The 17,812-nt window shown below is 37.3% G+C and overlaps 2 protein-coding genes across 23 annotated transcripts in view; one reads left to right on the forward strand and one right to left on the reverse strand.

Moving 5' to 3' along the window:
* The window catches only part of LINGO2 (leucine rich repeat and Ig domain containing 2), a 1,288,153-nt gene that overhangs the window by 564,796 nt on the left and 705,545 nt on the right, over positions 1–17,812 (reverse strand). The window lies entirely within an intron of this gene.
* LOC141550303 (poly(rC)-binding protein 2-like) lies at positions 10,742–12,478 on the forward strand. Of its 2 annotated transcripts, XM_074280802.1 has the most exons (2): positions 10,742–11,758; positions 11,801–12,478. In XM_074280802.1, the coding sequence occupies exons 1-2, from the start codon at positions 11,065–11,067 to the stop codon at positions 12,373–12,375; spliced, it is 1,269 nt and encodes a 422-aa protein (XP_074136903.1). In that variant the 5' UTR covers positions 10,742–11,064; the 3' UTR covers positions 12,376–12,478. The 2 variants fall into 2 exon arrangements, with proteins under 2 accessions (XP_074136903.1, XP_074136904.1); XM_074280803.1 differs by having other exon boundaries at positions 11,027–12,477.

A 17,812-nucleotide genomic window follows, 5' to 3' on the forward strand; every position in this document is an offset into this window, starting at 1 on the left:
CTTTGGAGTTTCAAGGACCTACTAGGTGTCAGAAAAAAAAAAAAAGAAAACATTCCCTACCCTTAAACATCTTACACTGTATTGGAGAGATACAACAGGGAAACAGTTAAATGAATGTGAACAATCTACAGAGTAAATTGTTAAGGAACAGATAGATTCTCCAAGAGCCTCCATAGCTGTAGATCATAACATCTGAAGGAATTGCAAGGCAGCCTTTGCTGACACAAGTGTTGAGGACTAGGAATGAGATAAATGGGAGGCAGAGGTAAGAGAAGAGAGCTCAGACAACACAACTGCCTTTCAGCTGGAGAGGTCAGAGAATAGCAACTGCCTATCAGTCCCCTTGTATCATTCTCTCACAAGAGGTTGTTGTTGGGTTGGATCTCCAGAAGCCACTGTCAGATGGCTCCCATGTAGTTCAACAGCTCTCCCAAAATATTCCAACATATGGCATCTGAACATGGGGCAAGAATTACAAGAAGAACCAGAGCTATTCATTAGAAGAATTCTTCCAGAATTAAGGAAGAAGAGCCCCGGTAAGACTTTTTTTAGACAGGGCAATTAAATGGGCCAACACATCAAAGGGCAGAGCCAGGAGACTGATGAGATACTTAAATATCTGTTCTGACTACAATCCTCTTCACCATTCGAAAGTTTGTCTCCATATTTCACAAGATCAAAACCTGTTAAAACCATCTGGAAGTGATAGTGTTGCTTGCATTCCTCATTGTGAAGACCATGCTGTGGGAGGAAAATAACAGCAAAAAAAAAAACAAAAAAAAAACCGGGGAATTGTTAAGGGATAAGTTAATTCTCCGAGAGCCTCCACAGCTATGGAGCACAACATTTAGAAGGAGTTGCAAGGCAACCTTTTCTGACACAGGTGTTGTAGACTAGGAATGAGATAAATTGGAGGCAGAGGGAAAAGGAGAGAGGTCAGACAATATAACGGTCTCTCAGTCAGAGAAGTCAGAGAACAGCAACTGCCTCTCAGTCTCCTTGTATCATCCTCTCACAAGAGGAGATCAATTCTGGGTTAGATCTCCAGCAGCCAATGTTAGGTGGCTCCCATGTATTCCAACAGCTCTCCCATGTTATTCCAACAGTAAATACCATGTAATTCTCAGGAAAAATGGTACTAAAACCAGAATAGACCATATAAAATGTGTCACTTCTATTGAATTTTGAAAAATGGAAATTCTAAGAGCTATAATGAAATTAGAGAACATTCCAAGTGTAGCAAATATGCTGAGCAATGACAAGGAAATGAAAGATGGAAGGTTTATGAAATAGAGTTATGTGAGCCTGAATAGACAAACTGAAATCTAAAAGTGAAGGATTTTAATTGCCAGAGAAGAGTTTATATCTTATATGCAAGGAAGCACATGTGTAGCTTTTTGAGTAAGAAGAGACATGGTAACACCTGTGTTACACTTTTCTAGTTCTATGAAAGATAAAATGGTAGATAGAGTCAGAAAAACCATTGAGACTAATAAATTCCAGGAAGGAAAAAATGTAAGCCAATACTACAATGGTGGCCACGTGTTTAAAGCAAAGAAGACAGTGTGAACAAAAGATTCTGAAGAATGTGAAGAGAATTTTGATACCCTTACTCAATTTTATCAGTATTTACTCATGCCATTATGATTTAATGGATATCAGCGATTTTATCAATGAGTTGCATAGAATAGAGTTAAATTTGATTTAATTAATGCTATATAGAGTCATGTAGGCTACAATTAAATCATTATATATTGATGATTATATTAATTTTATTGATTTATAGAATAGACTTATATTGTATTAGGCCTATTATGATTTTTATTAACTTATACAAAGACTACTATGAGTGTACTTTTAGCAAACTATGAATGAAAAAACACTTCTTTGCTCTAGTGTATAAAAGTTCTTTTCCTGAAATATTGCTGACAAGTGACAGGCCCCAAGACCTTACTGACAGTGTCTTATGATCTGTAGAAAGTATTCTTGAAAAAATACTGCTAACTGATGCTGGGTAATTGATGACATACTGCCAAAATAGTTATGGTTGATGGACATTGCCTTTAGCCAGTCGTAGGAGTTTTCCTGCTTTTGTTAAGACCACTACCTAAGGTCTTAAAATCATTTTCTCCTTGAGCATAGGATCCTCGGTCTAGTGGAAGGATCCACTTGTTTGAGTCTTGGATCTTAGATCCAATTATTTAGGAACTACTGATCTAATAAATTGATTGTGCTCAGGATTCTGCCTCAGTTGTATTTTGCTATGGATTGGAATTGTGAAGCTCACAAGAGACAAAATAATCCAAAGAACTGAATTTGCAGATTTGGATATGTGGAAGGATGATAATAAATTAAAGAGAAATAGGGAAATGAGGAAGAAGTGAGAAAAATATATTTAATTTTGCAAATTCTGGAATTGATATAGAACAGCCACTTGAAAATATTCAATGAGAAGCTAGTAACACAGAACTACACCTCAGATGACATTATGATGTGGAAGTGAATTCTTACATTCATAAAAGTAATGGTTCATCCATGATATTAGAATAAAATAACAAGAATAATTACAACTATGTTTTCAAACATTTTCAAATAGTTTTAGAAAGATGATGATTTAAACTTTGTAACAATATTGTGATGTATATTAAAAGTTTTATATCCTTTACTATGAAGCAACTGATGTTCACAATGTAAAAGAGTCTGGTCTCAATTAGGCTTTTAGATTTAGAACTTGAAAGCAACCTTGGAGGTTGTCTACTCCAATTCTCTCATTCATAGATAAGTAAACTGGAAGTGACTAATCCAAGATGACAAAGAGAGTGTCAGATCCAAGATCTAAACCTAGAAGCCAAACTCTCCAAGATTCTTTCCTCTGCACCTTGATCTTTCTGATATTATTCAATTATCTCTACAGAATATTATGTTGATTCTTATTATCTCATCTGATTCTCTATAATAACGTTATAAGGTAAATAATCCATATTTTAATATCTTCATTTTGCAAATGAAGAAACTGAGAGATAAAGAATTTAAATGATCATCCCAAAGCCCCATTGAATTACTGACAAAATGGGTCTGAGCTTCCAAATCTGTCCAGTGTTGAACAATTCTATAGACTATGCTTAAATATCCATTACATGAGATCTTTTTTAAAATCCTGATTATATCTTTTTCAATGGGGAATGAGGGATACTAACTCAGGTCATAAATAGAAAGAATAAAGTAAACCATAAAAGAGGGGAAAAGAAAAGCCAAAAGAAAGCACTTTGTAGAATCCAAGGAATTAAAGGAATAAATGAAAACATAGTACTTCTTCCCACGTAATGACAAAATATACTCTTTTGATAAACCAACACATGGTCATTTTACAAAATACATACATATATATATATATATATATATATATATATATATATATATATATATATATATGTGTGTGTGTGTGTGTGTGTGTGTATATATATGTGTGTATGTATGCATATATGTATATATGTATGTATGCATGTATCATATGTACAATAAAATGCATATGAAATGTCAAATGCTTTTCATTTCCTTTTATAAATGTTGTTTTAAATACCAGAGGGTAAAATGGAGAAGACATTGATTCTATACTTCTATGTATTGCATTTTGTTGAGTGAATACAAAAAGAGGAATAATCTGTTCTATTAAGTAAATTGTAATGGATTGAGTGGTTCTAGTGTATAATTTTCTTTTTATCCCTTTTTTTTCTTAAATGTATACATATGTATGCAAGGTGTATATATAATGTATATATATATACATGTAAATGTACATTTATCTATGTTTTATATATGTATGCATGTATGTATACAGCCACAAAACACATAAAAGTCCATAAACTACAATTTGTAGTTATAGTTACACATACTACTATACTTTTATACATTGATACTCTTCTGGCCCTTTTCAAACCACCACCTGCTTTTTTCTTTGCACAAATCCGCATATATACATGTACTGTTCTCATAAACACACACATGCACACACTCCTTGAACCCAAATGCCACAAAAATTCAAGGTTAGAACAAAACGGCCAATTTGCTTTTATAACAACATAAAATGGCAGAAGATGGTGCTTGAAATTGAAGCCGATTCTAAAGAAATATAAATCAAAATCATGCTCAGGGTGGGTATTTGGACGTGTATTATCCAATATCATAAATAATAAGGCAATTTTTGATCTGTCTCACTTGGAGCTGGAATAAATTATAAACAGACTTTCCTAAGTTCCAATTTTTTTGCCCTTGTGTTGCTCTCTGGTATTTTTGAAGAGAGAGAGTGTGATCCAAAATTTTCGTACATTTTTGTCTTTTTTTAATGCTACAAGACATAATAACATGCTTTATAATAGAGGTATCTAACCGTTCTAATAAATACTTTTTTCCATGTAAATGTTATAAAAATGAAAATAAATGCTAGATACATTAAAGGTTGTAGGTTTCTTGTTATGGGAAGTATCAGGGAATAAGACAATAAGCATTAGCTTCATGGCAATCACTTTCTAGCAACCAGAGTAAACTAAGCTTATAGTCAGTTTATATGTGTAAATGTTATCTAGTCACTTTTTTCCTATATGCTTATCTAATATAAATAGATATATCTCTAAAAACTACAAGCACTAAAAGCAAGTGGCTTTAGATTCATGATTTTCTTGCATATGTTTGTATGTGTGTTTGTGTGAGCATATGAATATGTTTATGCACTATTTCTGTACAGGCCATAGCTGGGATTAATTAAACGACAGACGAACGAAATAATGTTAGATAGGGAAGAAATAATCTAATTCACAGCACTACTCATAATGATTTAGATATTATAATGCCAATCTATATAGAACAAAAAAACAAAAGTATAAAGAAAACAGTTATCTAGTGTTCCCTGGAAAGAATGATATGAAACACCTGACTTTTGAAGTGAAAGCTTGCAGTTTCCTTTGGGAGTAGTATCACAAGCATGGATAATTTAAAATACAATTGATATCCCATGGAAGCCAAGGTCATAGAAAGGTGGATAAAAATTCTTGGTAATAAGATTCAAGATGTAAGCAGTAAATAATGTTATTCTCCAAATTATCTAATATGAAGTAGATATGATACAAAGCTCAGAATCCCTAAATGGCCTTGAATATGCATAAATGATTTAGAAAAAGAACTGAAAGTCTAGCTCCATAGAAATTATTATTAATATTATTATTATTTTTTGAGGCTGGGGTTAAGTGACTTGCCCAGGGTCACACAGCTAGGAAGAGTTAAGTGTCTGAGACCAGATTTGAACTCCGGTCCTCCTGAATTCAGGGCTGATGCTCTATCCACTGCGCCACCTAGCTGCCCCCCATAGAAATTACCAAGTGGGGAACCTTAGGAGTAACTGGGTTTGGCTGGACCCTTAGCAGGACCACAGAAACTCTGATCTCTTGGAGTGCCTGTGGAGTTGGGGGTCTGATTTCAGAAAGACTGAGGGAACCTTAGCTTCTTAGGAATACTAGGCCCAGCTGTGTTTCACAGACACAGCTCTGGGCAAAAGGGAACCAGCACACTTTGTGGGTAGACAAGGAGCAAGTCTGGTACTTGCAGGAGGATGGAACTTTTTATTTGGAGTTCCAGGACAGAGGGGATAGCTGAAGTGAAATTAGAGGTACTATCCCTCCACCCTACAGTTAGAGGTGTTTATAGTAATATTTCTTACTAAAAACAAAACAAAACAAAAACAATAAAGAAGAAAGAACCCAACCACTGATACTTTTTTTTTTCTTTTTGCTGAGGCAATTTCAGTTAAGTGACTTGATCAGGATCACACAGCTAGGAAGTGTTGTGTTTGAGGCCAAATTTGAACTCAAGTCTTCCTGACTTTGGAGGTGGTACCCCCAACCATTGAAATTTACTATGGGAATAGGGGAGACTGGGGTTCATTTTCAAAAGAGGACACCAAAAGTTAAAAAAAAAAAGTTTCTTCTACCGCAAAGAGTAACATTAAATTTTTGCCTTTCCAGAGAGAATTTATAAAAGAAGTTAAAAAAATTAAATGAGAGTTAGAAAAAAACTCAAAACAAACAAGCAAAGGATCATCCAATAAAAACTAGATGTCTGAACAAAATGAAACCAACTAGAAAACAAAATATTGAGTTTTCAAGGCAAAAATAACTCTGAAAACTAGAAATGGTCAAGGAAAATCAGTGAAGCTATAAGTGAACAAGAAATAACAAAACAGAAAATAAAGAATGAAAAAATAGAAAAGAATGTAAAGTAGACCTGGAGAATATATCAAGAAGAGAAAAAAATAATATTTGGACCACCTGAAAGTTTTGATCAAAATAAAAGAAACTTTGGTTAGGCAGAGCCAAGATGTCAGGGAGGACACTCACTTCTTTCTGAACTTCTCTCACAACCTTCAGCTAATTACCAACTTCAACTTCTGATGCCTGCATATGCTGTGCAGACCCTGAGTGGGGTGTGGACTCCACAGGGCGGTGCATACTCCACATAGCAGAGAAGATAGGGGGAGGATTCCAAAGCAATGTTGGGTACTTTACCCTGGCTGCAAGCCAATAGATTAGAAGTTATAAAACATCCAACACAAGCACAAAAGGTAAACAGTGACCCTCAAAAACCTGTAGTGTCTCAGGACCTGGTCACGCCCACCCAGTATCAGAAGTGAGTCAGCACAGGCTCAATACAGCCACTGTCCCTTCCCTAGTGCTTGTAGAGGAAGCTTGGAAAACTTTCTTTGCACTAAAAGCAGATCCCAACTTTTTTTTTTTTTTTTTTTTTTTTTTTTTTTTTTTTTAATGAGTAAAAAGGCAAAGAGAACTATAGCTTTGATGGTGAAAGGGAAGAACAGATTTCAAATTCTGAGGGACTAAAAGCAAATTGTCTCTAGATGTAGCCCTAAAAGGTGATATAAATTGGTCCCCACACAAGGCTCTCCTATAAGAAATTTTTAAAAATCTTAAAAGAGAGGTAAAAGAAAACTGGGGAAAGGAAATTAAAACTTGGCAAGAGGGTTGGGGAAAGGCATAAAACTCATTAAAAGACAGATTTGGCAAAATGGGAAAAGAAAAAACTTAATTTGTGAAATTGAAAAGGTAAATGACTCGCAGAAAAATAAAATTTGTGAAATGGAAAAAGAAAATAATTCCTCAAAAAAAACAGAATTCGTTAAAAGGAGAAAAATTCCATAAAACAAAACAACTCAATTAAAAACTCAATTGGAGAAATGCAAAAAGAAGTTAAAAAAAGTAAACAAAGAAAATAATTATCTTAAAAGTATAACTGAACAAATGGAAATGAATGACTCAATGAGAAACTGAGAATCAGTCAAGCAAAACCAAAAAAAAAAAAAAAAAAAAAGGGGGAAAGAACAATGTAAAATACCTACTTGGGAAAACAACTGCTGCCCCGGAAAATAGATCTAGGAGAGACAATTTAATCATTATTGTACTCCCTGAAAACCATGATGAAAAACAGACCAGCCACTATTTTCAGGAAATCGTCAAAGAGAACTGCCCTGATGTCATAGAATTTATATTCATAAAATTCTTATGAAAATATTCATAAAATAACCATTGAAAGAATTCAGTGAATACCTCCTGAAAGAAACATCAAAATTAAAAATCCAAGGGATATCATGGCTAAATTTCAGAACTATTGGACAAAGGAAAAAATATTCCAAACAGCCAGAAAGAAACAATTCAAATACTGAGAAGCGACAATAAGGATCACCCAGGATCTAGCACCATCCATCTTAGAGGATGAAAGGGCCTGGAATCCGATATTCCAAAAGGAAAAAGAACTTGGAAAGCAGCCAAGAATAAACTATCCATTAAACTGAACATTTTCTTCCAGGGAAGAAGATGGGAATTCAAAGAAACAGGTTATTAATAGGAAAAAAAAAGTTAAACAAAAAGTTTTACCTCCAAATACAGAAATCAAGAGAAGGATAAAAAAATAAAAACTAATAAAATAAAATAAAAGGATTTAAAAAAACTAATGTGGACAGGATTAAAAGGGAAGCAATAAATTGGGGAAACATTTTTTCAACAAAAGGTTGGAAAACTCTAATTTATAAGAAATCTATTTCTGGTCATATGAAAAGGTGTTTCAAATCATTATTGATCAGAGGAATGCAAATTAAAACAACTCTGAGATACTACTACACATCTGTCAGATTGGCTAAGATGACAGGAAAAAAATTGATGAATGTTAGAGAGGCTGTGGGATAACTCGGACACTGATGCATTGTTGGTGGAGTTGAGAAAGGATGAAACTACTCTGGAGAGCAATTTGGAACTATACTCAAAAAGTTATCAAACTGTACATACCCTTTGATCCACCAGTGTTACTGCTGGGCTTATATCCCAAAGAAATTAAAGAAGGGAAAAGATCAAGATGGCGGAGAGGAAACACACGACTCAGTGAACGTCCTCACTCCCTCACAACCAATTAGATAAATTAAGTCTCAAAATTAGCTCAGGACTGATAGATACCACAAGGACTGGAAGCACGACTTACCAGCTGAAGAGAATCTGGAGTTTCAACAGGAAAGGTCAGTTCTCAGGGGAGGAATAAGAAAGACCAGCACAGACGGTGGGGTAGGGGCACACTGCGCCCATTGCGCTGGGAGGGGCTCTGGGATCAGAGAAGCCACTGAGGTAAAGGAATCTGGCACAGGCTGTTAGCTCTTCTCTGCTAATTATTTAGCAGTTCAGAAGAGAAAGCCAAAATATTTTAAAACTCAGATTAGATTCCCCCCCCCCACCCTGGGGGTGACTCAGCAGAACTCTTGGCACCAGGGGGTGTGGCCTCAGCTACCTCCTGAGAATAGTTAAGAGACTGACAAGTGGGTGGATACGGCCCAAGGCAACACACACTGCCTAGCTTAGCTGGAGGGAGTGGAACTCAGCTCCAGGAAGTCCCAGAGAAGCGGAACCTTTGAACTAGGGACCGCGGTTTCTGGCAGACACTTCCAGTTTGAGCGCAGGGGCTTCTCACGTCACCTGCTGCAGACACCCACTCCCCACCCGGACACATAGCCTGGGCTTCGTGCTGTCTTCACTATTCTACGCCCTCGAAGCACAGTAGTGCTAATCACCTCTGAGGCACCTCCAGGGAGGGGGTGGGGAACTCTCTCCCAGAGCTCTCTCTTAGCTCAGGCTCAGGAGCCGCTGCATCCATCCGGTCTGGGAGGAAGCTGGTAAAGAAGTAAATAATTTCCTACCCCAGGGACAGACCCCAAAACATTTTTTAAGTATGAGCAAAAAAGCTAGAAAAACTATAGATTCCTTCTATACAGAGAAAGAGCGGGTATCCAACCCCGAGGAAGTTAACAGCAAAGATTCAGAAGATAACAACCTAAAGGGGAACGATTCCTGCCCCCCATCACATAACTCTCTCCTAGAAGAAGCTCTTAAGAAATTGAGGGAGATCGAAGAAAAATGGGGCAAGGAAAGGGAAGTTATGATAGAGAATAACAATGTCCTGAAATTGGAGTTGGAAAAAATAAAGAATTCACAGGAGATGCAGGGAAACAAAATTAGTGAATTAGAAAAGGTTAAAAAAACACAGGAAAGTAGGATTTCTGAATTGGAAAAGATAAAAAAGTCTCAAGAAAATAGAATTTCTGAATTGGAAAAAGAAAATAATTCTCAAAAAAAAAAATTAGGGAAATGGAAAAAAATTCAATAGAGCAAAATAACTCATTTAAAAACGAAATTGGGCATTTACAAAAAGAACTACAAACTGTGAAAGAAGAAAATAACTCCTTAAAAGTCAGGATGGAACAAATAGAAATGAATGATTCACAGAGAACCCAAGAATCAGTCAAACAAAACAAAAAAAATGAGAAGCTGGAGAACAACGTCAAATACTTACTGGGAAAATCTATAGACCTGGAAAATAGATCTAGGAGAGATAATCTGCGGATTATTGGACTTCCAGAAAACTATGACCAAAAAAAGAGCCTAGATTCTATTTTACAGGAAATTATCAAAGAGAACTGTCCAGAGATAATAGAAACAGAAGGGAAAGTAGATGTGGAAAGAATTCATCGAACTCCTTCTGAAATAGACCCTAAAAAAAGAACACCACGGAATATTGTGGCTAAGCTGCAGAATTACCACACAAAGGAGAAAATCCTGCAAGCAGCTAGAAAAAAACAATTTAAATACCAAGGTGCCACAATAAGGGTCACCCAAGATCTGGCTGCCTCCACATTAAAAGATAGAAGGGCCTGGAACCTGATATTCCGAAAGGCAAAAGATCAAGGACTGCAACCGAGAATGAACTACCCAGCTAAGTTTAGCATCTTTTTCCATGGAAGAAGATGGTCATTCAATGAAACAGAGGAATTCTATATGTTTCTAAGAAAAAAACCAGACTTAAACAAAAAATTCGATCTACATCCACAAGACTGAAGAGAAACAGAAAAAGGTACACAGAACCCTTGAGAACTGTAACTCTGTTGTGGGTATATAAAAAATACTCAAGGATAATTTGATTTTACTGATATAAAAGAAAAAAAGGGGGGTGTAGTAAAGGGAAGGAGGTCGGTTCAGAAAAAGGGGAAGGAGTGATAAAAAGAGGGAAACTACATCCCAGGAAGAGACGTAGAAAATACACCATATCTGAGGGAACTTAGTGAGGGGGAGAATCATTGTGTGAATCTTACTCTCATCAGAAGAGGCTCAAAGAGTAAATAATTAACATATTTGTTTTTCAGACCAGCAGAGGCAGCAGCCGGAGCAGCCGCAGCCCGAGCCCTCTCCCGCCCGCCCGCCCGCCCTCCGCCGCCCTCCACCCGCCCCGGGGTCGCTCTCCCCCCTTCCTCCTCCACCCCCCCCTTCCTCCTCCGCCCGCCCGTGGGTGCCCCCTCGCCTTCCCGCCCGCCCCTATTGTTCCGCCCCCGGCCTCCCGCCCTTCCCTTTCCCGCCCGCTCCCCCTTTTCCCTTCACTCGCCTCGCGCCCGAAGTTTTTGGCTTCCACTCCCACCAGTGACCAAAGACTTGACCACTTTACAAAGTCCAAATCCCCAGAACACTGCTCGACATGGACACCGGTGTGATTGAAGGTGGATTAAATGTCACTCTCACCATCCGGCTACTTATGCATGGAAAGGAAGTTGGAAGCATTATTGGAAAGAAAGGAGAATCAGTCAAGAAGATGCGTGAAGAGAGTGGTGCGCGTATCAACATCTCAGAAGGGAATTGTCCTGAGAGAATAATTACTCTGGCTGGACCCACCAATGCCATCTTTAAGGCCTTTGCTATGATCATTGACAAACTGGAAGAGGACATCAGCAGTTCTATGACCAATAGTACAGCTGCCAGTAGACCCCCAGTCACCCTGAGGCTTGTGGTCCCTGCTAGCCAGTGTGGCTCTCTCATTGGAAAAGGAGGATGCAAGATCAAGGAAATAAGAGAGAGTACAGGGGCTCAGGTCCAGGTGGCAGGGGATATGCTACCAAACTCAACTGAGCGGGCCATCACTATTGCTGGCATCCCGCAGTCTATCATTGAGTGTGTCAAACAGATCTGCGTGGTCATGTTGGAGTCTCCCCCGAAGGGCGTGACCATCCCGTACCGGCCCAAGCCGTCCAGCTCTCCAGTCATCTTTGCAGGTGGTCAGGCCTATACCATTCAAGGACAGTATGCCATTCCACAGCCAGATTTGACCAAGCTGCACCAGTTGGCAATGCAACAGTCTCACTTTCCCATGACGCATGGCAACACCGGATTCAGTGGCATTGAATCCAGCTCTCCAGAGGTGAAAGGCTATTGGGCAGGTTTGGATGCATCTGCTCAGACTACTTCTCATGAACTCACCATTCCAAATGACTTAATTGGCTGCATAATCGGGCGTCAAGGCGCCAAAATCAATGAGATTCGTCAGATGTCTGGGGCTCAGATCAAAATTGCCAATCCAGTGGAAGGATCTACTGATAGGCAGGTTACCATCACTGGATCTGCTGCCAGCATTAGCCTGGCCCAGTATCTAATCAATGTCAGTTTAGAAAACGCTAAACCCTCCTCCCAGGCAGCCTCCGTCACGATCCCTGATCACCTCAGCATCAACCTCTCTCAACCCTCCACCCCTTCTTCTTCTTCTTCCTCCTCCACCACCACCCCCTCGCTCGCCACAGCGGGGACCTCCGACGCACCCTCCAGCCTCCCCAACCCTCTTCCGACCGCCCCTTGTGTCTCCAGTCTGCTTGGCATGAAACCCATCCCTCTCCTGGCTCTAAATGTTGTGTCTGCTGCTAAGGGTCCCGGGGCTTCGGCTGCCACCACCACCACCTCTGCCGTGCCATGCGTAACTAACAAACTGAAAGCTGAGAAACAGAGATTTTCTCCCTACTGATGGCAGATTTCTGGGGCATCCCTTCAAAAGTGTTTCTGGGCTTTTTTTTTTTTTTTTTCCTTTGTGTTAACATTGGTGAAAACCAAATAATTGTGAGCTTGTGACCTTCCTTGGTGCTTTTGTGGGGGAAGGGGGTGGGGGGGAGATCCTTGCTTAGGTCCAGGCAGTTGAGCTGAGTGTTTGCCTGTTTCAGAGTCTGTGATTTGTTGAATTCCTTATCTAGAGCCGTAGCTGTTGCTTCTTCCCTTCTCCTTCCCATCCCCCGACTCTTCTCTCCCTCTCTCCTTCCCTTTTTCTCCCCCTTCTGTAGCTTTTTTTGCCTTGCAATATGACAATGTGTTAGGGTCTGTGTTTAATGAATAAAGGCTACTCCGTTAAAAAAAAAAAAAAAAAAAAAAAAAAAAAACATATTTGTTTTTCAGAGAATTTTCTCTCACCTCATTAAAAGGGGGGAGAGGAAAAGGGAAAAGGAAAAGGAGAATAAGTGAAGGGACTTGGAGGGAGGGGGGAGGGATCCAAAAAAAAAAAAGAGGGAGGGTTGTGCGGCACAAGGGGGGTCTGTAAATTAAATATCGGGGAGGGGGATCAGGGGGGTCAAGGGAAAAAAGCATAAGCTGGGGATAATACGATGGCAGGAAATACAGAATTAGTAATTTTAACTGTAAATGTAAATGGGATGAACGATCCCATCAAACGGAGACGGATAGTAGATTGGATCAAAAAGCAGAACCCTACAATATGTTGCCTACAGGAAACACACTTAAAGCAGGGAGATACATACAGAGTAAAGGTAAAAGGTTGGAACAGAGCCTATTATGCTTCAGGTAAAGCCAAAAAAGCAGGGGTAGCTATCCTTATCTCAGATCAAGCAAAAGCAGAAGTAGATCTTGTTAAAAAAGATAAGGAAGGAAACTATATCCTGCTGAAAGGTAGCATAAATAATGAAGCCATATCAATACTAAACATATATGCACCAAGTGGTATAGCATCTAACTTTCTAAAGGAAAAGTTAGGAGAACTGCAAGAAGAAATAGACAGTAAAACTATAATAGTGGGAGATCTCAACCTTGCACTCTCAGATTTAGACAAATTAAACCACAAAACAAACAAGAAAGAAATTAAAAAAGTAAATAGAACATTAGAAAAACTAGGTATGATAGACCTTTGGAGAAAACTGAATGGCAATAGGAAGGAATATACTTTCTTCTCAGCAGTTCATGGATCCTATACAAAAATTGACCATATACTAGGACATAAAGATCTCAAAATTAAATGTAGGAAGGCAGAAATAATAAATGCCTTCTTCTCAGATCACAATGCAATAAAAGCTACATTCAGTAAAAAGTTAGGGGTAAATAGACCAAAAAGTAATTGGAAACTGAATAATCTCATCTTAAAGAATGACTGGGTGAAAGAGCAAATTATAGAAACAATTAATAATTTCACCCAAGATAATGATAATGATGAGACATCATATCAAAATCTTTGGGATGCAGCTAAAGCAGTAATAAGGGGAAATTTTATATCTTTAGAGGCTTATTTGAAGAAAATTGAGAAAGAGAAGATTAACGAATTGGGCTTACAACTTAAAAGGCTAGAAAAAGACCAAATTGTAAACCCCCAACCAAAAATTAAACTCGAAATACAAAAATTAAAAGGAGAAATCAATAAAATTGAAAGTAAAAAAACTATTGAATTAATAAATAAAACCAAGAGTTGGTTTTATGAAAAAGCCAATAAAATAGATAAACCTTTGGTAAATTTGATCAAAAAAAAGAAAGACGAAAATCAAATTGATAGTCTTACAAATGAAAAGGGGGATCTTTCCACCAATGAAGAGGAAATTAGAGAAATAATAAGGAGTTACTTTGCCCAACTTTATGCCAATAAATTTGATAACTTAAGTGAAATGGATGACTTCCTCCAAAAATATAGGCTCCCTAGATTAACAGAGGAGGAGATAAATTGCTTAAATAGTCCCATTTCAGAAAAAGAAATAGAACAAGCTATTAATCAACTCCCCAGGAAAAAATCCCCAGGGCCAGATGGATTCACATGTGAATTCTACCAAACATTTAAAGAACAATTAGCCCCAATGTTATATAAATTATTTGAAAAAATAGGGGATGAAGGAGTCCTACCAAATTCCTTTTATGACACAGACATGGTACTGATACCTAAACCTGGTAGATCGAAAACTGAGAAAGAAAATTATAGACCAATCTCCTTAATGAATATTGATGCTAAAATCTTAAATAAGATATTAGCAAAAAGACTTCAGAAAATTATCTCCAAGATAATACACTATGATCAAGTAGGATTTATTCCAGGAATGCAGGGCTGGTTTAATATTAGGAAAACTATTAATATAATTGACCATATTAATAATCAAATTAATAAGAACCATATGATCATCTCAATAGATGCAGAAAAAGCATTTGACAAAATCCAACATCCATTCCTACTAAAAACTCTTGAGAGTATAGGAATAAATGGATTATTCCTTAGAATAATCAGGAGTATATATTTAAGACCGTCAGTAAGCATAATATGCAATAGAAATAAACTGCAACCTTTCCCAGTAAGATCAGGAGTGAAACAAGGTTGCACACTATCACCATTACTATTCAATATAGTACTAGAAACGCTAGCCTCGGCAATAAGAGCCGAGAAAGAGATTCAAGGAATTAGAGTAGGAAATGAGGAAATTAAACTATCACTTTTTGCAGATGACATGATGGTATACTTAGAGAACCCCAAAGACTCTGCTAAAAAGCTACTAGAAATAATTCAAAATTTCAGCAAAGTGGCAGGATACAAAATAAATCCACATAAATCCTCGGCATTTTTATATATCACTAACAAAATGCAACAGCAAGAGATACAAAGAGAAATTCCATTCCAAACAAATGTTGAGAGTATAAAATATTTGGGAATCCATCTACCAAAGAAAAGTCAGGAATTATATGAGAAAAATTACAAAACACTTGCCACAAAAATAAAATCAGATTTAAATAATTGGAAAGACATTCAGTGCTCTTGGATAGGCCGAGCGAATATAATAAAGATGACAATACTCCCCAAACTAATCTATTTATTTAGTGCTATACCAATCAGACTCCCAAGAAACTATTTTAATGACCTAGAAAAAATAACAACAAAATTCATATGGAAGAATAAAAGGTCAAGAATTGCAAGGGAACTAATGAAAAAAAACTCAGAGGAAGGTGGTCTAAGTGTACCTGATCTAAAGCTATATTATATAGCAGCAGTCACCAAAACCATTTGGTATTGGCTAAGAAATAGACCGGTAGATCAGTGGAACAGATTAGATACAAAGGACAAAAAAGGGTACATCTATAGCAATCTAATCTTTGACAAACCCAAAGATTCCAACATTAGGGATAAAAATTCATTATTCGGAAAAAACTGTTGGGAAAACTGGAAATTAGTATGGCAGAAATTAGATATGGATCCACACTTAACACCATATACCAAGATAAGATCAAAATGGGTCCATGATTTAGGCATAAAGAGGGAGATAATAAATAGATTAGAGGAACAGAGGATAATCTACCTCTCAGACTTGTGGAGGAGGAAGGAATTTATGACCAGAGGAGAACTAGAGATCATTATTGATCACAAAATAGAAGATTTTGATTACATCAAACTAAAAAGTTTCTGTACAAATAATACTAATGCAAACAAGATTAGAAGGGAAGTAACAAATTGGGAAAATATTTTTAAAAACAAAGGTTCTGACAAAGGTCTCATTTCCAAAATATATAGAGAACTGACCATAATTTATAAGAAACCGAACCATTCTCCAATTGATAAATGGTCAAAGGATATGAACAGACAATTCTCAGAGGAAGAAATTGAAACTATATCCACTCACATGAAAGAGTGTTCCAAATCACTACTGATCAGAGAAATGCAAATTAAGACCACTCTGAGATACCACTACACACCTGTCAGATTGGCTAAGATGACAGGAACAAATAATGACAAATGTTGGAGGGGATGTGGGGAAATTGCGACACTGATACATTGCTGGTGGAGTTGTGAAAGAATCCAGCCATTCTGGAGAGCAATCTGGAATTATGCCCAAAAAGTTATCAAACTGTGCATACCCTTTGACCCAACAGCGCTACTACTGGGATTATATCCCAAAGAAATACTAAAGAGCGGAAAGAGACATATATGTGCCAAAATGTTTGTAGCAGCTCTTTTTGTTGTAGCTAGAAACTGGAAGATGAATGGATGTCCATCAGTTGGAGAATGGTTGGGTAAATTGTGGTATATGAAGGTTATGGAATATTATTGCTCTGTAAGAAATGACCAGCAGGAGGAATACAGAGAGGCCTGGAGAGACTTAGGTCAACTGATGCTGAGTGAAATGAGCAGAACCAGAAGATCACTGTATACTTCAACAACAATACTGTATGAGGATGTATTCTGATGGAAGTGGAAATCTTCAACATAAAGAAGATCCAACTCACTTCCAGTTGATCAATGATGGACAGAAATAACTATACCCAGAGAAGGAACACTGGGAAGCGAATGTAAATTGTTAGCACTAATATCTGTCTGCCCAGGTTGCATGTACCTTCGGATTCTAATGTTTATTGTGCAACAAGAAAATGATATTCACACACATGTATTGTACCTAGACTATATTGTAACACATGTAAAATGTATGGTATTGCCTGTCGTCGGGGGGAGGGAATAGAGGGAGGGGGGGCAATTTGGAAAAATGAATACAAGGGATAATATTATAAAATATATATATAATAATAAAAAAAAAAAAACAAAAAAAAACAAAAAAAAAAAAAAAAAAAAAGAAGGGAAAAGATCCACATGTGCAAAAATGTTTGTGGCAGTTCTTTTTATAGTGGTTAGAAACTGAAAATTGAAGATGCCCAGTAATGGCTGAAGAAATTGTGATATATGAGTGTTATGGAATATTAATTTTCTATAAGAAATGCCCAGCAAGATGAATACTGAGAGCTTGGAGAGACATGCATGAACCAGGAGATCATTATACACTTCAACAATAGTACTATATGATTATCAATTTTGATGGATGTGGCTCTCTTCAAAAATGAGAGGATCCAAATCAGTTCCAATTGATTTGTAATGAACATAACCAGCTACACCCAGAGAAAGAACACAGGGAAATGAGTGTGAACCACAACATAATATTTTCACTCTTTCTGTTATTTTTGCTTGCTTTTTTTTTTGTTTTTTCTTCTCAGGTTATTTATACCTTCTTTCTAAATCTGATCTTTCTTGTGCAACCAGATAACTGTATAACTATGTATACATATATTGTATTTAACATATACTTTAACATATGTAACATGTATGGGGCTATCTGCCATCTAGGAGAGGGGTTGGAGGGAAGGACTTGAAAAGTTGACTCAGAAGTTTTAGA

The sequence above is a fragment of the Sminthopsis crassicaudata genome, chromosome 1 (assembly GCF_048593235.1).
Source record: "Sminthopsis crassicaudata isolate SCR6 chromosome 1, ASM4859323v1, whole genome shotgun sequence".
Classification (NCBI taxonomy): Eukaryota; Metazoa; Chordata; class Mammalia; order Dasyuromorphia; family Dasyuridae; genus Sminthopsis; species Sminthopsis crassicaudata.